The sequence below is a fragment of the Apis florea genome, unplaced genomic scaffold (genome assembly GCF_048593485.1).
Source record: "Apis florea isolate Af1SG1 unplaced genomic scaffold, ASM4859348v1 contig_3802_pilon, whole genome shotgun sequence".
In the NCBI taxonomy this organism is placed as follows: domain Eukaryota; kingdom Metazoa; phylum Arthropoda; class Insecta; order Hymenoptera; family Apidae; genus Apis; species Apis florea.
This window is the reverse complement of record NW_028256863.1, coordinates 1999492-2027176: the sequence shown is the minus strand read 5'-3', so window position 1 is coordinate 2027176 and position 27685 is coordinate 1999492. Positions and strand designations below refer to the sequence as shown.

Sequence of the window (27685 nt, the reverse complement as noted above, 5' to 3'; positions counted from 1 at the left end):
CGAAAAAACAATATTTACCGAGCATCAATGTGGAGAAATCGTTCGCGACAGGTTTGAGAGCAGGAGGGTAGTCAAAGCATTGAAGGATGTCCTTCGACAAACGACAAGACGAGGTCGAAAGCTGTGTTCTCTTTATTGCGCGTCGGAAAACTAATCATACAGGAACTGTACAAAAAAGCTGACATTTCTTCAAAGCGAGTTTGTCGTTTGCGTACCTCAGATTCGCCGCGTTCCTTTCGACACGCCTTTGGAACTAGTCTACCGTGGAAATCTATCGTGATTCGTGATTTGCGAATAATATTTACAATCGAGTATCTTTTATACGCGAATACACTAGTGTTTTCGTCCAACATGTATATAAATACGTGTTTTCCACAACGATCGCACGAGAAAACGTATGATTACGATCACGATCGTGAAATGCATACGCGTCGCGTGGCGTCCCCTCGAGAAGTCGAATCGATTAAGATCGATCGATACTTGAGCGGTCACTGCGATAATATTCAAAATGGCGGCGAGTCGTCGACGAACAATGAACGAAAAACATAAACATCGTATATCGGCGTATTTTTCCCGCGCGTTCGTCGATCGGTCGTTACGATTTGTAATGGTGCAATAACGAACGACAACGGATAAAGTGACAAAACGAAAATACGAGCGACGAGAAATGCAAACGAAGAAAAACCGCGTATTTATCGAATTTCACTGGTTTTGTCTCGTTTCTTTTTTTCTTTTTCTTTTCTTTTCTTTTCTTTTCTTTGCGATTGCCGCGTCGCGGGAACAATGAGATGAAATTACGTGGATGCCAATAACTTGGCAGCCGCAGTAACGTGATGTTGATGATGGTAAGGTGCCTCTTGACTCCCGTAATACGTCTGTTGCTGATGCTCGCTGCTCGATACCCCAAGTTGATGCGGATGTTGATAATACGAGGAATAGGGTTGACCAACGATGCCATCGCAACTTCGAGGTTCCGTTTTGACGGTGGCCACGCTTCCGGTCGCTAAAAGAGACGTGTGTCCGAGGTAGACCGGTCTCTCTGACGTGCTCGAGCCACCACCGGCGGACGATTTGGACACTTCGATCTGATGTTGCTGCTGCTGCTGTTGTTGTTGCTGCTGCTGTTGCTGTTGTTGGTTGCCCTTTAATTCTGTGGAAGAGATCCGTATCGATACGCGTAATTATGGATTATATGGAAACTTTATATTTCAAATTCAGTATCGATGCGAAGTGAACAAGGCCGATTTACATTGACGGAATAATCGATCTACAATTTATTTTAAAAAAAAGGGTATTAAAAATAGCCTTCTTCTGGCATTATCTGAAAACGAAAAATTCATGAATTTTTAAAAATGCTCCTCAAGAAAGAAAAAATATTTTATTTTTTTGAAAAAAGGAAAGTTGTTAAAAATGAATCTAAAAATGTGAATAGCGCAGGAATCGATCTCGTTTCTTTTTCTTTTTTCAGTATATCATTTTTAAAATAATTAATAAAAAAATAAATCGAGCGAATCAGACAAAATTACTATATACTTACTATATACTAAATCATTGTTACAAAGAAGCAACCAGTAATGATGCATCTATCAGAAAAAAGGCATACGTTTGACTATTGTAAATTCAATTACTTAGAGTATTAATGTATAATAGTTTGAAAATGGTATAAAATATTATATAAATAAAAATGGTAATTCCGAATTTCAAATACAACCATATATAATTTTGATTATCAAAACTATAAAATTGATATAGAATGAAATGATTATATTTTTGACACTCTAATTGACAAAAATTAAGGAATGGAAGTTGTTCTTGCACATATATATATAAATATAAAGTCAATGCTCGCGTTATTAGTTGTTGTTCGCATATAACAATGATATTTTGGTTCTGTTTAATCTTAAATTGATTCACCTGTCAATTTTTTCATTAATTACTTTCAAGATTACTATTCATTATCAAAAAAAAATAAAATATAAAGGTAAATTCAATCTTTATATCCCAATATTCATTATTATTAGATTTATTTTTACAACTTTTCCAAAATTTCTTTAAGAAATGATAAGAACATCTTTTTGTTTCTTGGAAGGCACTATTAAAGATTTTGCATGAATTCTTCATATGCCAAAAATGGTATATCTTTAAATGTTTGGATTAATACAACACATCCGTGCACTGTTGGAAAGAAGTCTTGCAGAAGAAATGTCGGTTTGATTGATCAGAATAATCTATTATCATATGTATTTTTATTTCAACGTGTTATTTATCAGCATAAGTACACATTTATTATATAATTATGCGATAGAGAAGAACAACAAGAAGAACTCTACTAAAACAATGAGATGCAAATCTTACTAATGATTTCACAGTTGAAAATAATTACATCTCATTTACACAATAGAGATCCTCTATTATAATTTACAATTTGATCGACTATTCAAAGAAAATATCCTACAGAGTGTGATATATCAGAAGGCTAAAGTGATTTCGAAGGAGAATAAACGATTCCAACCAAGAACACTCTTTTTCCGCGAGATTTCTTTTCAACGGTGAACACTATTTGCTCAATATTTTTATAATCCACGAAAACTCAATTCAATTTCAGCGTAAATTCGGCCTTTGAACAGTCCTATTTGCCTTCGTCTCTTCGTCTAAAATCCAATATTCAATAATCCCATTCTGGAAGAGACATATTTATTAAAAAGCATGGATCAAAACGATGATCAATTTGCAATGACGAAAATTCCAAAACCAGGATGCAAAATAATCAAATTATTTTAACGGGTTGATTGATCAGAATATCGTGAAATCACTTCTGATTGGATCTACTGGATCGAAAAGAAAGAACGAAGATCGACTATAACAAGTACGGATAAAAATATTATTGGAACGATTTTAAAATCTAAACACGAGCTAAATATTTATCGGTCTGTTTCAGTTCTGTTCTGCGCGGAAGGGCACAATTGCTCGCTTACCCGTGGAGGGGGAGGAAGCGGTTGAAACGGCGGCGGTCTCGTGCTCGACGGTGGATGGCCTCGCGTTCGGCGTCTCGGGCGTCTTCTTCGGTTTCCGTTTTCGCGTCTGAATCCCGTCCTTGCGCATCGCCAGGGGTCTGTTCACGCCGTGCAGCTTGAAGTAGAGGCCGCAAGCGTTGCAAACGGGTTCGCCCTCGTTGTTGCGCCTCCAAAGGGTGGTGGTGCGGGTGCCGCAATTCGTGCAGCAAAGGCCTAGCCGCCTGGTCGCGGTCTGAAATCCGTGATACAATATTCCCGCTCGTGGAATCATCGCGAACGAAGCTGAGAGGAGCTTGGCGGGGGAGAGGGGGGGGGGGGAGGTGACTTACCAGCCGTTTCGAGGGTTTTATCAAAGGTCTGTTCATCCCGTTCATCTTGTGGTAAAGTCCGCACGCGTTGCACAGATAATGTCCGGTCCCGTCCCTCCTCCAAAGCGGCGTCGATATTGCGCCGCAATTAACGCACTCCCGGCCTTCGCCGAATTGAAAATCCATCGCGGTGTCTGAAACAATAGGAAGGAATTCCCAACAAGTTCCACTTCAACTTGCAAAAATAATCGGGAATTCTATTCAGTTTCTTTGTTATTCTTTAATTTAAATATGGATCTTAACAAATTGGTTGCGTGTTTATTTTACACGTGTAAATGATTTTGATTCACTCTTTCGCTATTATTATAGTCGCTCTCTTCAAGACGCGGTACTACGGCTATTATAGTCGCTATTATAGTCGCTCTGCATAAGATTCCACTCAGATATTATGGGTGACTATAGTCGCTTTCCATAAGATGTCACTGGCCGACTATAGTCATTCTGCATAAGATATCACTGAAATATTATGAGCGACTATAATCGCGCTGCTATTGAGATTCTACATGCGACTATAGTTGGTCCGCAGTGAGATGCTAGTGAGGTGTTACGGCCGATTATAGTCACTCTCCATAAGATGTTATTGACTGTATGTACTATGACTGACTATAGTCGGTTTGCATAAGGTTCCATTGACGTACTATGGGCAACTGCTTTCCATAAAATGCCACTGACGTACTACGGCCGACTATAGTCACTCTCCACTGACTATAATCGCTCTGCACAAGATGCCACTGAGATTATGGGCGACTATAGTCCCTCTGCATAAGATATCACTGAAATACTACGGCTGACTATAGTCGCTCTGCATTGAGGTTATGGACAATTATAGTCGCTCTCTATAAGACACCATTGAGATTATGACTGATTATAGTCACTCTGCACAAGATGCCAGTGAGATTATGGACGACTATAGTCGCTCTGCACTGAGATTATGGCCGACTATAGTCGCTCTGCATTGAGGTTATGGACAATTATAGTCGCTCTCTATAAGACACCATTGAGATTATGACTGATTATAGTCACTCTGCACAAGATGCCACTGAGATTATGGGCGATTATAGTCACTCTGCATAAGATGTTACTGAAATACTACGGCTGATTATAGTCGCTCTGCATTGAGGTTATGGACAATTATAGTCGCTCTGTATAAGATACCATTGAGATTATGACTGATTATAGTCACTCTGCACAAGATGCCAGTGAGATTATGGACGACTATAGTCGCTCTGCACTGAGATTATGGCCGACTATAGTCGCTCTGCATTGAGGTTATGGACAATTATAGTCGCTCTGTATAAGACACCATTGAGATTATGACTGATTATAGTCACTCTGCACAAGATGCCAGTGAGATTATGGACGACTATAGTCGCTCTGTACTGAGATTATGACTAATTATAGTCACTCTGCACAAGATGCCACTGAGATTATGGGCGATTATAGTCACTCTGCATAAGATGTTATATGAAATACTACGGCTGACTATAGTCGCTCTGCATTGAGGTTATGGACAATGATAGTCGTTCTGTATAAGATACCATTGAGATTATGACTGATTATAGTCACTCTGCACAAGATGCCAGTGAGATTATGGACGACTATAGTCGCTCTGCACTGAGATTATAGGCGACTATAGTCGGTCTGCACAAGATGCCACTGAGATTATGGGCGATTATAGTCACTCTGCATAAGATGTTACTGAAATACTACGGCTGACTATAGTCGCTCTGCATTGAGGTTATGGACAATTATAGTCGCTCTGTATAAGATACCATTGAGATTATGACTGATTATAGTCACTCTGCACAAGATGCCAGTGAGATTATTGCTGACTATAATCACTCTGCACAAGATGTTACCGACGTACTACGATCGACTATAATCGTTCTGTATAAGATACCATTAAAATACTACGGCCGATTTATAGTCATACTCCATAAGATGTCGCTGAAATACTATGGATGACTATAGTCGGTCTACATAAGATGCCATAGAGATTATGGCCGACTATAGTCTCTCTCTGCACAAGGTGCCAGTGAGATATTATTGGGCGAATATAGTCATTCTGCATAAAATGTCACTGACCTACTACGATCGACTATAGTCGCTCTGCATAAGATACTATTAAAATACCACGGTCGATTTACAGTCATTCTCCATAAGATAAAATACTATGGATGACTATAGTCGGCCTACATAAGATGCCACAGAGATTATGGCTGACTATAGTCGCTCTCCATAAGATATCAATGAGGTACCACGGCAGACGACTATAATCGGTCTGCATAAGACGCGTATCGTACGATATGACGATCGATCGCACATGAAATATCTTTCTCTGTACCACGTAGCATCGATATTTTTTCTTTTTATCATCAATCCAGTAAACACCGCCAAAGCAACGGGACCATCTTTCTCGAGCGCCGTGCACGTTTTTGCCGCGGCGGGTTAAATCGAATTTCACGAAAATATATATCGATCACTTTTTCCCATTAATTGTCAATAATTCTCCCGAAAGAAAATGTGAAATCCCTCTCGTGTAAAAACTACATAAATTCACATTATTATTCACTCATGTTCATCCATAAAAGATAGTTCAAGATCCAACACCTACCCACCCTAAGGATCGATTAAATTTGCAAATTTACTCATTACACCCGTGCAGAAACGCGAAGGGGAGGAGGTACTTTTATTAGACGAGCGAAACGGAACGCGGCACGCAAAACTCGGCGAGGAAGAGGTAAGACGCATCGTCGCGGCGGAAGAAGAAGAAGAAGAGCACACGAACACTCGACCGCGGGAATTCGTTTGAAATAAGCCGCTATCGCTTATTGGACGCAGATGGCCCACCACCAGCAGACGTCGTCGCCGCCGCGGTCGCCGTCGACGATACGCGTGTGCATCGGTTCCAGGGAGGGAACCTCTCTATTTTTTTCCTCCCCCTCCTCTTATCGAGCACGCATCCGTCGCACTCGGACTTTTCCTGCGCTCGGGTCAGGTCTGGTTAACGTCCATCGAGAGAACGTCTTTTCTTACCCCTTTCTCCTCCTCCTCCTGCTGTTCTGTGGTTTACCCGCAGAGAGAAGAGTTTCGGCGGGGAAAGATAGGTGTAAAGTGGCTTGGATCGAAAATTTTGAATTTTGTTCTTTTTTTTTTTTTTTTTTTTTTCGCAGCAGGAGAAAGGAAACGAATTCTGAAGATTTCTGAAGAGGGTAGGAGGGAAGGAATTAAATTCAATGGAAAAAGAAATACGCTGGAATTGGATTGGAGGCAATTTCCAAAATAAAAAAAAAGGAGGGAGAATGATCGTCGTTGGATTTTCAGCAACTTTCTACAATGTTTAGTGCCCCGTTGAACGTGTCAAGAGATAAAGGGATTTGAACGAGGGTTTCGAGTTGAAATAGTTGAGAAAAGTAAGTCTTGAAAGAAATAAAAGTAAATAGGACCCTAAACAGCGTGTCGTATATTGAAAAATGAAAATACGTGGAAGATAGGATAAAATACCAATGGAAAGGACGCGTTGAACAATTGGAATTTTGAACGTATATCAAATATGTAATTGAAAAATGCGTATCTTGAAAAAATGGAAATACTTGAGAGGGGAGGGCATAATATAAGAAATTACAAGGCAGATTGCACAAACTGCAACTTTGAACATAATTTTAACTATGTTAATTAAAAAATGTATCTTAAAGAACGAAAAATGGAGAATGGCATAATAGATAAAGAATAAGAAAATAAGAAAAAGATAGGAGACACGACTGGAACATTGAATATAATTTTGACTATGTAAAATAATTATGCATCTTGAAAAATAGTTTAAAATATTTGAATCTAAGAAATTTCTAAAGAATAAAATCATAAGGGAAGACACGTTGAATAATTGGAATTTTGAACACAACTTCAAATCACATCTTGAATAATGAAAATAAGTGGAACGCTTGAATAGCATTAAGAATAGCATAACAGAATAGGATACGATAAAATAAAAGGGAAGGCACATAACTAACTTTAACTATAATAATTTAAACATATTTTGAAAATAAAACATAAGATACTTAAGAACTCTAAGAAGAGTAATAAAATACAAACCATAAAAGTAAATTGAATAAGTAAATGCAACTTCATATTTGACATATGCGATTGAAAAATGCAACATATCTTGACAAGTGAAAATACATACTTCAAAGAAGGTAGAGAATAAAATACAAACCATAAGCCAGAGACTATAAGGTTGAATATAACTTTAATTAATTTAAACATATTATGAAAATGAAACATAAAGATACTTGAACTCTGAGAAGAGTAATAAAAGTACAACAAGTAAATGGAACTTTGAACTTCATATTTGACATATGCGATTGAAAAATGCAACATATCTTGACAAGTGAAAATACATACTTCAAAGAAGGTAGAGAATAAAATACAAACCATAAGCCAGAGACTATAAGGTTGAATATAACTTTAATTAATTTAAACATATTATGAAAATGAAACATAAAGATACTTGAACTCTGAGAAGAGTAATAAAAGTACAACAAGTAAATGGAACTTTGAACTTCATATTTGACATATGCGGTTGAAAAATGCAACATATCTTGACAAGTGAAAATACATACTTCAAAGAAGGATAATAGGTGGAGAATAAAATCATAAGAAGAGTGCAGTGAAAGATGCCTAATCTTAAAGAATAAGAATAAATAGAACACTTGAACTTTCCAAGAAGAGTAGCGATGATAAACAAAATACAATAAAGGGAAGACACGTTGAACTTTAACTTATATTATATACAACTTCAATTATACAATTGAAAAAATGCTAGGTATTTTGAAAGATGAAAATGAAAATACGCCAGAGAATAGGATAAAACAAAGAATATGGAATACGAGCCACAAGAAGAGGCAGAAAAGTGTAACGTATCTTCTAAAAAAGAAAAATAAGTAGAACGTTTGAATCTTAAGAGGAGTAGCATGATAAAGAAGACAATAAAATATAAATCATAAGAGGGAACGCGTTGAGCATAACTTCATCTACATGCAATTGAAAAATTGCAATGTATTTTGAAAATACTAGAAAGATCAGTAAGCTAAATGGAGAATAAAATGCAAACTATAAAAGTATGCTGAAACTTTGAATTTTATATGTGAAAAATACAACAACGTATCTTGAAGAATAAAAGTAAATAGAAGCTTTGACAAATGAAAATACAAAATACATAAATTCAAAGAGAATAAAATTATAGGATTGAAAAAATACAACATATTTTACAAAATGCACAGAGAGCAAGATAACAGAGTATAAAATACGAGCCACAAGTGGAGGCGTAAGTTGAACACTGGATAATTGAAAAACGCTAGGTATTTTGAAAGATGAAAATACGCCAGAGAATAGGATAAAAGAGAGGATATACGCTTCAAAAAAAGAATTACAGTTAGAGAATAAAATCATAAGGAGAGACACGTTGAACTTTAATTTACACAGCTTCAAAATTATACATTTGAAAAAATGCGACATATTTTGACGAGAATGAAAATTCACAGAGAGCAAGATAACAGAGTATATTGAACTTTGACTTATATTATGTACAACTTCAATTGTACAATTGGAGAAATGCAGCGTATTTTAAAAAATACGCAGAGAGCAAGATAACAGAGATATAAAATACGAGCCAGTAAGTGGAGGCGTGAATTGAACGCGACGCTGGATAATTGAAAAATGCTAGGTTTCATTGAAAATACGCCAGGGAACAGGAGGATAAAGTAACTTGAACATTTGCAAAATACTTCAGAAACAGAATAAAACCACGCGAACGAAAGTACAATAAGGAAACACGCACTTGAACTTTACCTTATACTTTACATACAACTTCAATTGTACAATTGAAAAAATGCTAGGTATTTTAAAAAATGAAGATAAAAATGCACAGAGAACAAGATACGCGAAGCACAAGCGGGGGGGGCGAAAAATTGAAACACACTGGAAAAATGAATTATTTTGAAAGATGAAAATACGCCAGAGAGGAATAAAATAAAATACGAACCATAAGGGGAGGCACGTTGAAATCCGGCTCCGTCGTAGGCGCGCCAGGAGGACATCATGGCGACGTTTTGCGCGTAAAAGGGGGCGGCCGCGGCGAGGCTCGAGTGAGGGTGGCCGGTGTGCGGATGGGCCGCGTGCGGGTGCGTGTGCGGGTGCGGGTGCGTGTGGCCCGAGTGCGGGCCCATCGCGGCTGCGGCGGCCGCGGCCGCTGCCGCGGACCCACTCGCGTGCCCAGCGAGCGCGTGATGCGCCGCGTACGTCTCCACCCCATGCTGCCACGAGGCCGCCGCTGCAGCAGTCTTCTCCCTTCCAACGAAACAAATCAAATTATTCAATCTGATCGTGCGAATTCTTGCTTCGTCAAAGTGTGCTCGTTTTGGATTGGTTAGTTGAGGTTGGTTGATGGTAAATAAAATTACGGTTGGAAATTTTTTCCACATCTCTGAATATACATCGAGGCTAAGTAGACGAGCAGCATCGATAGCTTAATAGCTTATTAATTAACCTCCATAATTTTCTTTATTTACAATTGAACGCAGTGAAATCACTCCTGTTTCGTCGACTTTTCGTCGTCCTCGACAACAGAGGTGAGAATGCACCAGACCACTTCCATCGCATCTCGAGAAAAAAGATTACTCCATAAATTTCTAAATTTATCTCACCTCCCTCCTCCAGTTCCTCCCCTCGATCGATCACCAAGAGAGAGAGAGAGAGAGAGAGAGAGAGAGAGAGAGAGAGACCACGACTCACCAGGCAGGCGATCCAGAGCCGGGGAAGGAATGGTACTGGGCCGCGGCCGCGGCCGCCGCCGCCGTTGCCGCGGATGGGATCGTGGGCCTCGAGGACGGCACGTAGACGGGCGCCTGAAGCTGTTGGCCGTGCTGCTGTTGCTGCTGTTGCTGCGACTGTTGTTGGTAGTCGGAGCCTGCGCCGTACCCGCCACTTCCGCCCCCGTGAAACATCCTCCCCGAGAGCTAACACCACGGCATCTGTTCGAACAGAGAAAAAGACTCGCGGTTACTCGCCTGCTTTTGCGCGCTCGTCGGGTGGCGCGACGAGGATGGAAGGTCGCGAGGCTCGCCATAGCGGCGGCCACGCGAGCAGAAAGAAAAATACGGGGAGAGAGAGAGAGAGAGAGAGGGAGAGGGGGAGAGAGGGAGAGGGGCGGGTGGAAGGTTCCCTTCGGGCGGGACGCTGGGCAGGGAGGCAGGAGGCGAAGGGCAGAGAAGGGGAGGCACGGAAGGAAGGAAGGAAGGAAGACGGTGGATTCTAGAGGAAGGTGGTCGAAGATCGGAGAGAGAGAGAGAGGAAGGAAAGGGGATGGAGAAGAGGGAGAGCGAGACAGAGAGCGCAGCCGCGTCTCCACCTTCGAGGCGCGAGACTCCGCATCGAGCGGTAGAATCGGAGATACAGGATAGCGGCCATCGCAGCCACGAATAAGATCCCGTGTAGGCGGGACCAAAGCTCCGCCGCTTTCGCGGTTCCTCTTCCTCGAGAGATCGGCACTCCTTCGCCTCGATCCACTATCTCTGTTTCATCCGATTTCCCGATTTCAGGCCCCTCTATCGTCATATATATATATATATATATCACTTTGGATATAATTTAACGATCGTCAAGGTAGAAAGAAACAACTGTATCGATTGATTAATAATTTTCGAAGGCGAGATTATTTCTAGCTATTTTATCGAGAGCGTAACTCGATAAATATCGAATCGATTTCGGAAAGGATTTGACGCGAGCGATAGTCGAGACTAACGAGCTTTCCTGGCCGAGCGCGTCTAATGCGAAGGATTGGCGGTAAAGGGCTTTATAAATGGGAACCGGTTAGAAGTTTAATCGTGTTTTGGACGGTGGACCGGCGGGGGAGGGGCGGCGGGACGAGCGAGCATCTGGCGCCAGGCCGAAGTTCGCGTTTCAAGACGGCGAGAGGGATCGCGAGAGGAAGCGAGCAGCTAATCGCGGCCGCGCAGCTCGGACGATTGACATGGATGCGCGCGTCCTCGAGAGAGTCGTTAAAAAGGAGCGTGAAAGACTGGAGCGTGAAAAAGGTTGGAAAGGACCGGCCACTCGGTCGATACGAAGCGACGCTAATGGGAATAACGTTCTCCTCGTCCGTCGTTGTCGCGCTCTTTTCTCTTTTTTCCCGACCCGGCTCCACTCAGCTTTGCTCGCTTCTATTCCCCCCCACCCCTCGCTCCTTTTTCGTTTCTTCGGTCGTCAGCCTTCGAACGAGCGACTAGAGACGAAACGAAAGTGAATACATATGTATATAAATGTACAGGGATTCTCTACGAGGTTGATTAATCGTTTCGAATCGTCTCTGCTTGGCTTCTCCCTCCAACTCGAGCTTCCGTTCCGTACGAAAACCTTTCTCTTAATTTGAAAGAATCGTTCGTCGCTTGGACAAGTGTGAACAGAGGCTAGAGTCGAGCCGAGTCGAGTGAAGTCGAGTCGAGTCGATTCGCGACGAGTCGATTCCATTCGATACTAATCGGATCGAGTCAAAGTCCATCCCGCCGCTAGTGTCGCCGGATGGGCCGATCGTTGGATGGTCGAGGCGCCACGGCGCCGACCGCGTAGAAGGGTTTTCTTGTAGCCCGGTCGTAGCCCGCTCGTAGCAAACCGACTCACACTCTCGCACGCTCCCGTCTCGGCATCCGTCGTCTCTTTTCATTCCATCCTCTCGTCGCGTCGGCCACTTTGTTCTTCCGATATTCGCGGCTACGGGATTCCTATTCGATCAACCGTGTTTATCATTTCCGCGATTCCGTTCGTTTTCTTGCAAAATGCGCCTTTCTTACTCTCCTTCTATTATTTATATACTATTATATTATATATAGTTTAATATATTATTGTACATTCAACCGACTTGAATATGACTGTGCGAATTCGACTAAAAGAAACGAGGAGATGAGGTGAGTGTGGTGAGGTGTGTGTGTGTATATATACACGTATGTATACGTGTTCACGATTAACGATCGGTGTCAAGTTTCGTTCGACACGCTCGAAGCTTCCATTTCCAACAGTTGGTGGGGATAGTGACGGACGTTTAAGCGAGCAACACCGTATCTCTATTCCTCTCCTATTTTCCTTTTCTTGGTTCTTTGGATGATCGCTTTACATCCAACTTTCCTACGATCGATTTCGTGACGTCTCTCGCCGTTATTTAATAATCGTCATCGATTATTATCGTTGTTCGAGCGCCTAATTTAAAGCGTACGCATATCTCGCGAATAGATGTTTTCTTTTCGCTCTCGTCTATCTTGTCAAATTTACCGAGGAGCGGAAGGAACGATCCCCAGTGTGGACGGCCCTTTCGGTAACCCGATACCGAAGATGCAAACTCGAGATAAGATTCCTCGGAAATTGCGCTCCAGTCCAGTTTCGGCACGCGCCTCTCTCATCTCCCCGTCCTTCCACGGCGTGGTCCATTGACAGGCACGCGAGCTTATCTGCACTTTGGAATCTCTACGAGATTCACTACGCTTCCGACTTCTTTTCCTCGTCGCTCTTTCGCGCGACCATCGAACGTAACGTTGCCGCGCATCTCGATGTGGGAACACGATCAATTATTTTAACGTACAGGTTATGTTATATAACGGTTGTTGGCGTAAATACCGGCGTAAATAATAATAACGCATAAATTCATTTATTCGTTTACGAGTGCTTATGCCTCGACGAGCGTGACGCCGAGGCTGGAAAAAAAGTAATGTTACGACGAGGAGACGATATTTGAAGGAAGAAGAAGGAAGGAAAAGAGACAAGGTGTCGGTATCTGTTGAAAGCGTGTGGTGGGAACGAGACAAACGGACCTGAGAGATCGAAGAAAGGAAAAAAGAAGGATGGATTCGTCGTACCTGTGGCCGTGAGAATTTTTGCTATCCGATCTTTAAATTTCCTCTACTTCTATGGAAAAATTGAAATAAATATTGTGAAAGAGTAGAAATCTTAGTGATGTAATTAAGCGGTAATTCGTAATAATTTATCGTCGCGTTTCAGAAAATTATTTCCACGAATATGAAGAATATTTTCTGAAAATAACGAGAAATCTAATTTATTTTATTTTTAAAGTTAAAGAAATAGTTAAGAAGCACTGTTAAAAAGGATCCAATGCAATCAGCTTTCCGTCTGTCGATCGATCTTCCCTTGGGTTCGAAATATTTAAAAATCGAAATCGAAAATAAATTCCTAGAATTGAATCGATCAATAAAAGTGTCAATCGGGAATAAATCGAAGAAAAGAAGAAAACCTATCGAAAAAAATATTTCGATGGAAAAAAAATTGGGGAGATTTCGATAAAAGAAAAAATCGTTTAGAAAGAATTCGATCGAAGAGACGATCGATCGAGAAACGTCGTTTCGTATCGAAGCGACGGCCGATGCGCGAACCAGTCACCTTTATATCGACCAACTTCGTTCACCGACGCTTAGAAACTATTTAAAGAATTTCTTTTTACGCTCCCTTATCGCCAGTAATTAGACTCGTCGCGATGCTCGGAAGTGGAGACGGAGGAAGTGGACGCGAAAAACAAGTGTCTCCTCGTAATTCGAGTTTATTAAGAACGGCGAAACGGTGGAGAAAATAGGTCGTTGCAAGTGGCCGGGCTCGTTTAATGGCTCACGCGCACGCCTGTGTCCCGGATGCACCTATCTTTTAGTATCTTCGCTCTTCGCGTTTCGAACCGAGTTTTTCTTACCAAGTTAGTTACTTTATTGCCAGGTCCCTTCGAAGTCGCGGCCGGTTGTTAGCGATACGAGCCAAGAGTTATCGACAAAGCGGTGAAGTTGCGCCTTCGACGATTAGCTTTCGGTTAAGAGCAAGCGTAAAAGTTCGCTTGGAAAAGTTGCATAACTTGTCATAACGCGCGGTTAAAAAAAATTGTTATTTCGAAGATTAATGCTTTTCTAATATTCCAATAATTCTCAATAATTTATGGCCGTCTTCCTCAAGTACAAGCTCCTCAAGAAAATCGAGGACACCGTTTTTCTTTTTTTTTTTTTTTAAATATCTAGATGATACATCCTGATAATAGTAATTGGGAAAAAAAAATAAATACACCGAGCCATCAACGCTTGGACAGATTGGGAACCACTGGTCTAAACCACAGAATTTTCCAATTTCGATTACATTTTAAGAATCTTTCCGCCAACATCCTCAAGTGAATACCACTTTCTTTTTTCCTTTTTTTTTTTTAAATAACGATCCCGAACGCTCCACGAAGCGAACGAGATCTCGATCGCGAATACGAAATAACGAGGCGAGCTCGTGAATATCAGAAGCGACGACCGTCGTACACCCGCGTTTCCACGCGTATGCACGATCCCGCGCAACCAATCTCTTTCCTCCTCGCCTCTTAACCGAGTACTCGAATCGACTAGGAATCCGAATCGAGTCTCTCCGTGAGCAACTCTTGCGATTCTTATGATCACACGTCCCAATTATTATTTTCAAATTTGATCAGCTTCAAAACTTCTCCTATCTTAAATTTCTTCTTATCTTCTTTTTGTTACGTGTCCCCGCATAGCGTAACGTTTTTTCATCGTAGTACGAGAGAGAGAGAGAGAAAGTCAATTCTTCCTTCGAAATGGAAATAAACTGGCAAAATCATCGAGTCATCTCGTTTGTTTGTTCCGTATAACGCAAAATAAGAATAATAAATCGAGTCAATTCTACGATTCTACGTATAGATACGACGAGACGAGACATATCTCGTATTCACGGTTAATACGTGTAACAAGTGTAAACCCACCTTTTAGACGCGCGTGAAAAAAAAAAAAAAAAAAAAGAAGAGGGGAGGGGGGTGGAGGGGTGGAGGGGAGGGGAGGGGAGGGGAGGGGAAAGAGAAAGGGACGAATGAAAAACGAGCGCGATCCGCGACACCTGGTTTACCTACTTACGCCTACTTTGGGCGACTCCTCGTCAAAAAGTGCACGCAACGTTTCCCGTTGCGTCGACGCAGTGAAAACGGGCGGAAAAACGGGAAGCGTGATTGGCTTACGCGGATATACCGTTGATAAGGGACAAGAGCGGTTCCTCGCTTGGGATTTAAATATTTATGAATTATAGAGTGGCTCGCCTTGTAGTTGGGAAATTTTTGCCTAACCGGGTGTATGAACCGGGAAGCGTGTAGTGGAAGGCTTCACCCCTACCTTCTATCTTTCCTCTATTCATTGCACGACTCTAAAGGAGATTTATGCATCCAGCCGAGAGCGGCCGAGAGAAAAGTTCACGGGACTTTCGCAGGCAAGTTGCCGGCTATTTCCACGACGGGAGAGTGTCGGTGAGCATCGAGAAATCCTAACGTCGATTTTTTTTTTTTTTTTTACGCGAGAGAAGGAATCGTGTTCGAGTGAAGATCGATCGAATCGAGGCCGGTACGAGGAGAATTTCTCTTGGAATTTACGCCAAACGTAACCTAATTCGATCTAACCTCTCGCGAAAAATAAAAAAATATGTATTGTTTTTATTCGTTTAATCGAGATTGGAATCGTGTTTGTGATGAGATCGATTTAAATATCGATTCGAGAAGAATTTAGTCCGAACATAACCTAACTCGATCTAACCTCTCGCGAAAAATAAAAAAATATGTATTGTTTTTATTCGTTTAATCGTGTTTGTGATGAGATCGATTTAAATATCGATTCGAGAAGAATTTAGTCCGAACATAACCTAACTCGATCTAATCTCTCGCGAAAAATAAAAAAATATGTATTGTTTTTATTCGTTTAATCGAGATTGGAATCGTGTTTGTGATGAGATCGATTTAAATATCGATTCGAGAAGAATTTAGTCCGAACATAACCTAACATGATCTAACCTCGCGGAAAATATAAATATGTTTTACAAATTGTTTTTATTTTAATCGAGATTGGAATCGTGTTTCCGATAGATCGATTCGAATGCCGATTCGAGAGGAATTTAGTTAGAAACATAACCTAACTTAATCTAATCTCGCGAAAAATACAAGTGTGTATTGTTTTTATTCGTTTAATCGAGATTGGAATCGTGTTTACGATAGATCGATTTAAATATCGATTCGAGAAGAATTTAGTCCAAACATAACCTAACTTAATCCAACTCCTCGCGAAAAATACAAATATGTTTTATAAATTATTTTTATTTTAATCGAGATTGGAATCATGTTTGCGATAGATCGATTCGAATGCCGATTCGAGAAGAATTTAATCCTAATTTGATCTATCTATTTTTTAGAGATGCGAGATCGTCGTTGCGATAAGATCGATTCAACGAGAACGAATTTAGTTAAATCCAAACGTAATCCTAACTTGGCACAATCGTTCGAGAGATCCAAATATCATTTTTACATCGAGATTGAGAAAACAGAATCATCCTCGATCGATTTAAGTATCGAGATATATCGAGAAAAATTTCTTCTGGAATTCGAACATCCGTGCCCGGTCGTAAAACGTGTCGCCGGTTCGTTCCTCTGCGTAGAGACCGTTCGGCTCTCGACTTCCGGTTTTACTGTAGAACACGACTTTCCAATAAGGTCGTCGCCTGCATTTTTCGTCCCGCGTAGGTATATATATATATATATATCGGTCTTTGAAACACCGAGTTCAGGTACGTGAACGCTTTCGACGCAACCTGTCTCCTCTTATCTTCGCCTCGATATCTTTGTCACTTCGCCTCTCGTCCTCCCTCCGTTTCCTGCATACCCGTGAAACCGATTCGAACGGACCTTCCGTTCCGCCGATTCGCATATCCATCCATTTCACGCGTCAAACAGTCTGGAGATGGAAGCGCCATTTTACTTGAAAACCACCATTGCAGTTTCGTCTTTCGTTTCATCCCCGAATCTATTATTCGAGGAAACAGCCGGCCGACTGTTGCCAGTATCCATTATATCCACCCGTCCTGTCGTTAGTTCCCCCATCAAACGAGAAAGCCCATCGATAGCAGGGGGTCGTCCGTTTATAGCCTTCCAACGCCATCATCCCTACCACCAACGAGTGGCTCATACACGTACGCCCTTTCGCTTCGTTTCTTCTTCGGAGAACACTCGAGGATCCATCGCTCGTTCCATCGCTTGCCTTCCACTTTCTTTCGCGGGTTTTTTCACCTTCCCTCTATCACGTTATATCGGTATATCCTCTCTCCAAAATACTCGAAAAATATCGAAATGCTCGCCGCCAGATTGTCGCCTCGAGCGGCCGTCCGGTATAAGGAGTCCGGGGCTAATTATAATATAAAACTTGCCGCGCCTTGTCGCCTTTCGTGTTCCTCCGCGATTCCTTTTCCTGTCTGTTTCCCTCGGGAACAAGGTTGCACCGCTCGTCGCGGCGCAGACGTTCCCAACCGGTCGCCTCGATCGGTCGCGACTCGAGCTCGAGCGGTCAGCTTATGGCCGCCGCGCGAATCGAACCACTCTGTTTTCGTTCTTGGATCGAGAGCAGCGAAGCTGGATACGCGTGTGAAGTAATGGGCACGGAATTCCGTCGGGATGCGCGAACGTTCGGGGACACGAGAACGATGAGAGGATGGTCGGTTTCGGTTGAGAAACACGGTCGGTGTATCGGCAGGCCGTTGTCTCTATACTCCTCGAGGGCGCTCGATCAACGCACCAACACTATCCAACCGATCCGATCCGATGCACGCACGCTCGCTTGCAAACGGCACACACAGACGCGCACACAAGCTCGCGCAGCCGCCTGACCAGCCAGCCATCCACCCAACCAGCCATCCGACCAGCCAGTCGGCCCAACAGCCGCATAATACACACGCCATAATACGCGCGCCTCGCATTAGACCTCGGTTAAACGCGGCTGCTGAAAACTTTGCGACCGACGTCTCGTCGTTCTTTTTCCATTCGGCCTCTCCTATGCGGTATTCGCTATTCGTGAACTCGACCTCTTTTCGTTTCGAGTAACATTCTTGGGAGTAACACACTTGGGGGGAAAACCCCTCGTTAAAACCAGCGAAGCGAGTAATTCTAATTTCTTCGAATACTTTTTTTCGGACTCCTATCTTTTTCTTTCCACAACGCTGGCTGGCTGTCGCACTCTACGTCATTATTGGCAAAGATAAAACGAGGCTTAGAAATTAATATACTTTCGTGTCTCTGAGAACTGTAATGTATATGCTCGGTCTCGGATTGTGGTGGTTAATAATAAATATAAATTCCGTATACATTACGGACAAGTTAAAAGAGTGGATAAAACCTAACATTATCCGAGTAACACCTGTGATTATCGATGATTCACGAGCAAAGTTTGAAATATATATTATTATCGCGTTCTGGACAAACCGCATTTTATTCCTCGTTTTAATCTAACTCTATACAAACTCTCATTGAAAAATATCTTAAGTATCTTACGTCCCACATTTAACCACTCTATTAGTTTCGTTACCACTCTTACAACTTTACTCGCATATAGCACGTATCGTTTATATACATATATATATATATATATATCTATCGGAGAAAAAAGTGGCATTTTCAATTCAAGTTTGTCCATCCGCGGAGCGAATTCGTTCCCGAGTAGTAAACAAATAAAACTGTCTTTAAAAGAGAAATCCAAGAGAAATCGAATAAAGTGAGAGAGGAACGTCTCATTTCCGAAATGAGCTCGAGGAAGAGGAATCGATCGCGCTTGCTAATTAACCGAGTCGATTATTCGGGCCGGCACGCACCGAGTCTCGACCGGTTCTCGACCGTATCCGGGAAGTTCCGTGTAAACTTAAGCGATCGAATCGCACGAAGACACTTTACCGCGCGCAACGATTCGCGCTCCCGTTCCCGATCCCGTTCCCGTGCATACAAAAACCGATCGATCGGTTATTCAACGCCTTCCCATGCGTGACCACCGCCTCTCGATTTCGACTGTTTCGTGCGGGATCTCGCGGACGGGAGTCCTCGAGGCGAGAAAGCAAAAGGAACGCGATGAAATTAGCGAGTGATCCAGCCACGGGAGACCGGTAGCGGCCGGCCAAGTCACGGGACGTAAGCGCGATCCAATTATCCGCTCTGGTCTCCGGAGAGCAGATCGCGGTTATCATAAATCAAGATTAACGGTCGGGAAGATTTTCGCCGCCCGAGCAACCGGTCGCGATTTTTCGATTTTTCACGCTCGAATGTACGCTGTATATGCATACTATATTCGTCGTTTATCTGGTACGCTGCTATTCTTGCTCCTTAAAATGTTGGCAAATTAAGTCCTTAAACTGTCCACTCTCGTGGAATGAGATCGAATGAAGGGGGTGAGATGAGGAGCGAAATAAAATCGATCGATCAACCGTCGATGCGTTAACGGGTTAAACGTATTCGCGATTACGCGATAATTCGTGATTTTTTTTTCTTTTTTTTTTTTTTCTCTCTTTTTGCCTCGAACCTGAGAGAGGTAAACTGGTTTCGCTTCTCGCGCGGGAAGAGGGCGACTTCCTGCTCGCGCGCTCTTGATCCGACGTGCGACACGGTGGAGCGGATTCGCGGCGCGTATCGATGATTTTCGAGCGAGGATCAGTCGGGGCGTTCGCTTGCTCTAGCGCGCGGTCGCACGCTCATCGCCGACCAATCTCGAGCGTAAACCGGTCACCGACCGGACTTCGAACGAGTTACGATAAATCGTGAGTAACGGCCGACCGGGGGGATTCGCTGCCGGGTTCGCGTTAATTTTCTGTTTGTTTTCTAATTAACATCGCGGTGAACGAGCGGTGTCGCGCTCGAGCTGGCCAGAGTTAATCTCCCGCCGGTGGTGCTTTACCCTCTTCTGATCCAGAGAATTCCGTTTCCTTCCGTGCGATCGAGTTTACTTAAAACTCCATCCGGGAAAATATAGCGTTGATGAAATCTAATTTTTAATAATGGCAATAACGTTAGAACATTTGGCAAAATACTAATCGTAAACAAACGGTTAAATTAAAAAAAAAAAATTATCATTAAAAATACATTGTTGTCGATGTTATTACCGATGTAATTATTGCACGATGATCGTCAGACGTCGTAAACACATTCTTTCCTCTTCTCTACAAGCTGAAATTATTAAAAGGTACTGCTTCCCTTTCGTCGACACCTGAAAAACATGTTGCCACATACACCACGTTGTTGTATTCCTTCGCGAAAAATATGCAGAGAAACGTGATCGACTGTTTCGATGGGGTAAGATATCAAGGAAAATGCTAGTTTTCCCGCTAGATAAGGAAAGCTGCGATATCTAACTCCTTCGATATATCGATCCGCGGCTGTATTTACCGTTTCCGCGACTCGTTTTAAGGCGCGACCGCAATATCTTCCAATGATCTTTTCGAGCGTTTGAAACCGGTCAAAGCACACCGGATTTCGCGGTTGTATATCGATCCCGGGTGTACCGCGATCCGGCCAAATAAATCGTCGGTACGGGTTGAGTAAGAAGATCCGCGGGAATGGCGCGCGACGATACATACCTTCACCTTTATCGTCCAATTAACGATAAGGATTCGTCGCGTTTATTCGAACCGGACCTGAATCGCCTCTACCGCGGACTCGAGACGTTACGATTATTGTCTGGAGCAGCTACGGCTACGATTTTATCGCTCTCTTTCTCCTACGATCCCCTCCGATCGAATTAATCCGCCGCGGTTGGTAGCGTGCGTGAACGTGGTGCGATTATCTATATATATATATATATATATATAGATATATATATATATATATTATTTATATATTTATATGCATGTGTATTAAGCTTCATCCGCGAGACGCGTCGTTCGATAGCCTCGTCTCGTTTCTTTCCCATTTTCTTCTATTCGCACTTAAGAAACTCATGGATCTCTGGTCGCGTGTCGATTTTTACACATCAAACTCTGGCCCGTTTGCTCTGCCACGGAGCGATTTTACCGTTAATCGAGTTACGCAATCGCGATATATCGAACCTAAGCACGCGAACCACGTGCCACGTCGTTTCTTCCTCTTGTATTTGTATTTACCACCGTCGCATCGTAGATACGAGATGCGAGATTTACTTCTTGATACGAATCGAACTATCGAAACTCGCACTGGAAAACGATATTTGCTTGTTTAAATTAGGCATCCACATGACAATTCGCGATCCGTGTTGTTAGCCGCGAAGTTAGCGCTTGAATCTCGAATTACCACCAACGATACACTCGAGTGTCCCCCAAGCGGTCAACCGTCAAAGTACTGACCGTGACTGACGTAGCTAACTTCAGTAATCCATTGGAACGTCCAACTTTCCACGGTGCCCGCAATATCACTGGCAGCACGCCAACTGATACAAGCTTTATCGTATCGTAATTCCTTAGGGCCGGTTTTAACTATCGCGAAACTCACCCCGGGAGAGAGAGAGAGAGAGAGACCGCTTGACTGCTTCTCTTCTCTTCCGGTTCCCACCGATTCCTCTCCTACCTCCTCTATCTACCTACTCGTATCTCTCGCTCCAGTTCCACCATTGATCTCGCGGTTCGATTTCCTATCGATTTTGTTTTCCCCATCGCGTATCGATAGGAGCAGAATGGAACACCAAGCGTGCCTGCGCGCATGCGCACAGCGCCGTATACACCACATATGCACGTAAGAGAGAGAAAGATAGGTAGATTGGCTGTTTCGCGGGACGGTTTAATCGCGCGCAATCGCTAGGAGAAATGCCGCGTGTCTTTCGCGGTCGAACGGGCCGAGAAGAAGAGCGCAATTAGCGACCGGCTATAATTTAAGCCGGTTCAATTAATGCATCTGCCGCAGCGACGAGGTTCGACCGCACGCCACCCCTCTTATAGATAGGCGAGGGACGACGAGAGCGATCGTTCTCTCTAACCGTGGCGCGCATTTGGTCCGAGCTCCTCTCTCGCCGTGGTAATTAACGCAGCGATACGTCGCCTTCGCCATCGTACTCGTCGCCGCTCTCATCCTCGCTCCGTCGTCGTTGGTTCGTTAAACCAGGCTGTTTTCTTCCCTCCCTCGCCTTATTCGCTCGGCTTTCGGATTTTTAATCTCCTTGCGTGGTTTCGACGTACTCGAGGACATCTCGATACGTGCGCTACTCGTCACGCATCTCCCGGACACGAACTCGCCCTTATCGAGGGGCAGCCAGCCGCGATCGAACCCGCGAAACCAAGTTGCTCCTAGTCAAACCTGATGTCCTGGGACCCGGGATGGTAATTAACGTCGCGATACGGACTTTGCTTCGTTAAATTCTTTTTTCGTTTCTTTTCTTATAACGTTTCGACGCGTTGTTTTCTACTCGATTCCTCGTTGGAATTTCTCTGCCGTGGTATTTATTCGTTATATGTTCGAGGAGCTCTTCTCGAAGGATATATATTTATGTACGGTAGTCATCCCTACCACTTGTCCCCTCCATTTGAACCCAGCGAAGCGACTAATTTCACGATTTCTTTGAATGCTTCGACTCTCTCACTTGCTCTCATATTTTACGATCGTCTTTCTTTGTTTGCAAAGATAAAGCGAGGATAGAATTTCGTGTACCTATTAAACGTTCCTCCTCGTACGTGACAAATTACTCTACTTCTCGTCCGTGGTTCGACCGCCGTTCCAAGTCGACGAAACACGAGGATTCGTCTAGTCCATGGGATATAACCGACCGATAAGGTAAGAATTCCGTCCTCGCGACGGTGATGGCTCTTTTGCTCGTCGAACTAGTCGCGTTCAAAGTCGCGACAGCCTCGTTGTACAGTTATATCCCGGATCCAGGATCGAAAGGTTTGCGCGCTGCCCACTCGGAAGAAGAGGGAAGAGATGGAAGGAAAGAAGAAGAAGAAGAAAACGAAGAAGTAGACGGAGAAAGGGAAGAAAAAGATGGTAAAGGATCGCGCATCTCGGGAGTAAGAGACGCGCACGCGGCGGCGTGGCGCAGCGCGAACGTGTAAGCCGCGCGCGGCTGTGCGTGCGACCGTGCAAAGAAGGTGTTTGCATTGGCCTAGTGCCGAGGCGTTCGCGGCTTAAATTAATTACCTCGTCCTCCGACGTAACGGGTCTTTGCCCGATGCGCGCAAACTCGCTCGCCACTTCGATAGCTCGATACCATTTTACCGGATTTTACCCCGCGCTCCTCTCTATCGACCTCGAAACGAAATATCGAACTTGGAGAAGATATACTCGAAGGCTCGAGACCTCGAGTTATTTTTCAACCGTCCGTTTTGTTCCTCGTTTCGAATGTGAATCGTTCGCGCGAAAGCCGATGTTTTCGAGAGAAGAGGCTGTGGGGATAGCCGAAAACGCGGTTGATAAATTAGGAGATTCGGAGATTCCTATTTGTGATCTCTCCAAAAAGATCGTTTCAGATCTTATCGATCCGACGGTAGACAGCGTGGCAACGTCATTATTACAAGGACCCGTGACGATCGTTATCGATACGTAAAAGCATTAACGATCGTTTTACGATGCTCGATAAACACGACATTCAATAAATGAATATCGTACAGAAAGCGAACGCCAATAAAAATATCTGTTCGATACGTGGAGTAGCTATTACGATAAATTAATCTTAAATTATGTTTCGCGCATTTCCTGATACGCTCGCTTCGCGTACGCTTTATTCGCATTCGTCGCGTCCGTCGCGTCATCTATCCGAAACCGTATCCCCAATCTATTTTTCGAAAACCGACTCGATTTTCTTCGTCGATTCGATTACGCGTCGATATTTTCTTTTCTATCCTTCTTAATTTCAAGATTCTCGTTCTGATCCGAACTAACAACCGACCGACACGCGGCACAGGTACTCGACGCGCTCTTAATAGCAAGCACTCTCGAAAGGGTGGTTAGAAAAAAGATTGAACGGCGTGGTAACTGAGAAAGGCCTGCTTTCTCCGTGAACAAGACGAGGCGCCGGGCGACAACCAATTAGGCCTAAGAACCGGACGAGTGTTCTCGTAGAGCGATACAGGCCGCCGTCGCCGCCGCCGCCGCCGGCGCCGTCACATCCCTGGAAAAGCCACTCCAAACTCCGGTCCCTTTGCATCAGAATCTTCGTCATTCTCAGATTCCAGATCGTTCGAAACGATACATGATTGAATCATCGCGTTCACGTATCTATTATTCGCGTGTATCTATTATTTCCTCCTTCTTTCGATGCATTTTTATCTTTTTCTAATTTATGTTTTTTTTTTTTTTCATTTTTAAATAATTCGAGAAAAAATTCTCTCTCTCTTTCAAATTAAAATTTTTATTCGTTATATGCTCGAATTCTTCTTGCAAATATTATATTCGGAACATAGCGAACAATTTCACGTTATTATAATATGTCATAAAATTTTTCAAATGTTAATGTTTTAATGCGTTCTCGTTAGCTATCATTCTATCTATCTATGATTGTCGTGGTCCGTAGAGATAAAACGAGGATCGAATTTCATGTTCCTAGCGGCTAGTTCCGAAATTAATAATGAATAAATATTTCATATGTATATATATATATAGACAAATATTTTATTTATATATTTGGATCGAGACATATTTTTATCTTATTGTGGTTTCTACGGGAAATGGAAAAAGATAACCTACGAGAGAAAGAATGACGGTGCCGGCATATTTCGATGTATCGCGATAACGATAATCGAACGATCCGTTAGACGCTATTCCTAGTATTTGCAAATCAATGTTTCAAGGAATCCGGAATACTTTAGCATGTCGCATCGCACTATTTTATTTATTTCGTGTGATTATCGTATCAACTTATGTCACACGGATCTACGATAAGAATGAATCTTAATATCCTGTTTACGATTAGATTGAAAAAGGAAGAAAAAAACGGAAACTGATAGGTGTCGCGACCTACCTCCATTGTTATTATCGTTAATTAACGCCGATAACCAAGCATACAGATAACGACCCGTATCCTTCTATTGTAACAAATGGCACAGACCGGTTATCACAATCGCAACGAAAATAAATGTTTTCATCCACTTGAAGGCATTGGGTTGAATAAATGCACAGGTTTATGCGCTAACAAAGCGAATCGCAATTGTATAAAAATGGCGTCTACTCACTCGTAATCAGCCGTCCAAACACGACATTGTAGCGTTCCAAGCCAAAGTCGAATTGCCAGTTGATTTCTATTTCGTTTCTGTTTCTTCTTATCCTTTGACGATTAACGTTGTTATCGTTGATCTAACAATCAAGAAACATCAATCGCTGTTGATGTTTGACTCACACTACCGGTAAAATTTTTTGCCGACAAATGATCGCGTCACCGATTCGACCGAAAAATATCGTTCTCTCGATCTCGATCATCGAGTCGAACGAGTTTGAGGTGAAAACTGTTTCGCATTCGTTTTATCGAGAAGAAGTCACCAATGACAGATCAACGATGAACGATCTTCGTAATCATTTCGAGAAATCAATGAAACGCACTTACTTTTCCGTTTAATGGAAAACACTTCGATCCGTCTTCTCACTCATGCATGTACACTGCGATCATCGGTAATTTTATAATAAACGAACGAATCTCGTTCAAAACGTTGCCGTAGGCAAAGAAACGCGAAACGTCTGCTCTGTATCGCACATATTCGCCGAGAAATAGGACAAACTTTGGGCAAGGAAGTTTGAAAGGACGGAGCGAGAAAGAGTTCCAGAACGCGGTGCAACCGATGACTGCGCGGCTTCGACACTGACTTGGACAGTCACCTTTGGCGCGGCGATCGTTGCCTAAACGGGGAGGGGGTGGTTTGAGTAGACTCGCGAAGGCGAAGGCGAAGGCGAAGACGAAGGCGAAAGCAGTCGCGGCGTGGTTTAACGCGGGGGCGGGGGCAAAGGCGGAGGCGACTCTCGAACCTCGACCCGAGTCGAGCCGAAGGGCGAACGAAACCGCATCACGGATCTCGGAGAAATCGCGTGCGCGCGCGCACACTAGCAACGGTTACGAGAGAATCTTCAAACAAGAGTGAACACATATATACGAAACAGGCAAGTTTCCCCCGATAGGAAGCGAGACGGAGCTAGTGGTAGGGATGAAATTGCGAGCGAACGCACGCGACCGGTAGCCTCGAGGAGGAAGAACCACGGTAGAGATAGAAAGCAAAGAGGCGGTCCGAGGCGGTGTATCGTGTTCGCTGCTGGGAGGCGGAGTCTCGACGCCTACGAGCGAAGGGCGTTGAGCGACCGATCCCCAAACAGACACGCCGCGGCGCATCGCTCGCCGAGCAATTTTCATAAAATCCTTTTTACTCTATGCTCTTTCTACGTCTCTTCCACTTTTTCATTCTCTCCCTCTCTCTCTCTCTCTCTCTCTCTCTTTCCCTTATTCTCTACCATCGCATTCTCAAGCCCTATAATGTCTGACCAGATCGAGTGCGGATAAGCCGTGTCCGCGACCAGATCGTACTTCTCCGATATCTTCGAAAATCCGCATTACTCCGCATTGCATTGCGTAGCACTGACTTACGAACCTACGCCTAAGTCGTATACCCTTCCCCTCATTCGTTGATCGTCACGATGCATTCCCTTTTCCGTTATACGAAAATATCACGCCACGAAAAATCGTGGAAAAAATCGTGATACGCTGTTATATTCGATTCTATTTTTGTTAAAAAAGAAAGGGAAAGAAAAGAAAAATACGAATGAAAAATAAAGACTTGGCGCACGTCATCTGCGAGTAGACGCGTTCCAAACGAGCGGAAAGCGACGAAGCACGCGCCTATTTTGCGCCACTTAACGATCCCCCATCGGAAAACCGGACGTAGCGTGCCAGGTAGGAACCCCTGCGAGTCGATACTTATCGGTGACGCCGGAAGTTCGCATCCAGGGAGACCCTGAGCTAAAACCCCTCGTTCTTCGCCCCTCGCCCCTATTACCAACCCCCTAACCATAGATCATACCGAGCCTCTGCCGTCGCTACCGCTGACCACTAGCGCAGACCACCGTGGCGTAGACCACCGCCTTCCCCCCCCTGTTTCAGGTCGCACCCTTTTGCACGCACCCGCGTTTTCCGCCCGAAAGATAGATACCCGGTTTTTCCATTTCGAGAATTAGTCAAACAAAGCCCATTTATGCCATTTCGAACGAATCGATACGCGTCGATTTTACCTTTTATGGGTCCTCCCGTTGTTGACTTTTTCGAAAAGAAGCTAAAAAATTATGTCTAAGTTTCGTCTAACGAACTTTTCTTTCGGTTACAATATTTTTAACCGTTATAAGTTCGTTGCTCAAGAAGCTTGACCACAAACGATTAATTTCTACGAACGAATGAAATTTGAGCCACGTTTTATCTTTGCGTGTAATGAGAGAGAGACGAAACGATTAGTGAAAGACAAAGAGAGGATGAGTGGTCAGAGCATTTGAAGAAATTTATGACGTAT

The 27685-nt window shown here is 43.3% G+C and overlaps 1 protein-coding gene across 2 annotated transcripts; it reads right to left on the bottom strand.

The window, feature by feature from the left end:
• Nucleotides 1–114: 114 nt before the first annotated feature.
• On the bottom strand, nt 115–26004 carry LOC100869342 (uncharacterized). 2 transcript variants are annotated; one of them, XM_086916550.1, is made up of 7 exons: nt 25379–26004; nt 20354–20457; nt 10172–10410; nt 9423–9727; nt 3344–3516; nt 2976–3246; nt 115–1150 (listed from the first exon to the last, which is right to left on the bottom strand). In XM_086916550.1, exons 3-7 carry the CDS (start codon nt 10381–10383, stop codon nt 795–797), a joined length of 1317 nt encoding a protein of 438 aa, XP_086772676.1. In that variant the 5' UTR covers nt 10384–10410; nt 20354–20457; nt 25379–26004; the 3' UTR covers nt 115–794. The 2 variants fall into 2 exon arrangements, with proteins under 2 accessions (XP_086772676.1, XP_086772675.1); XM_086916549.1 differs by lacking the exon at nt 20354–20457.
• Nucleotides 26005–27685: the final 1681 nt, after the last annotated feature.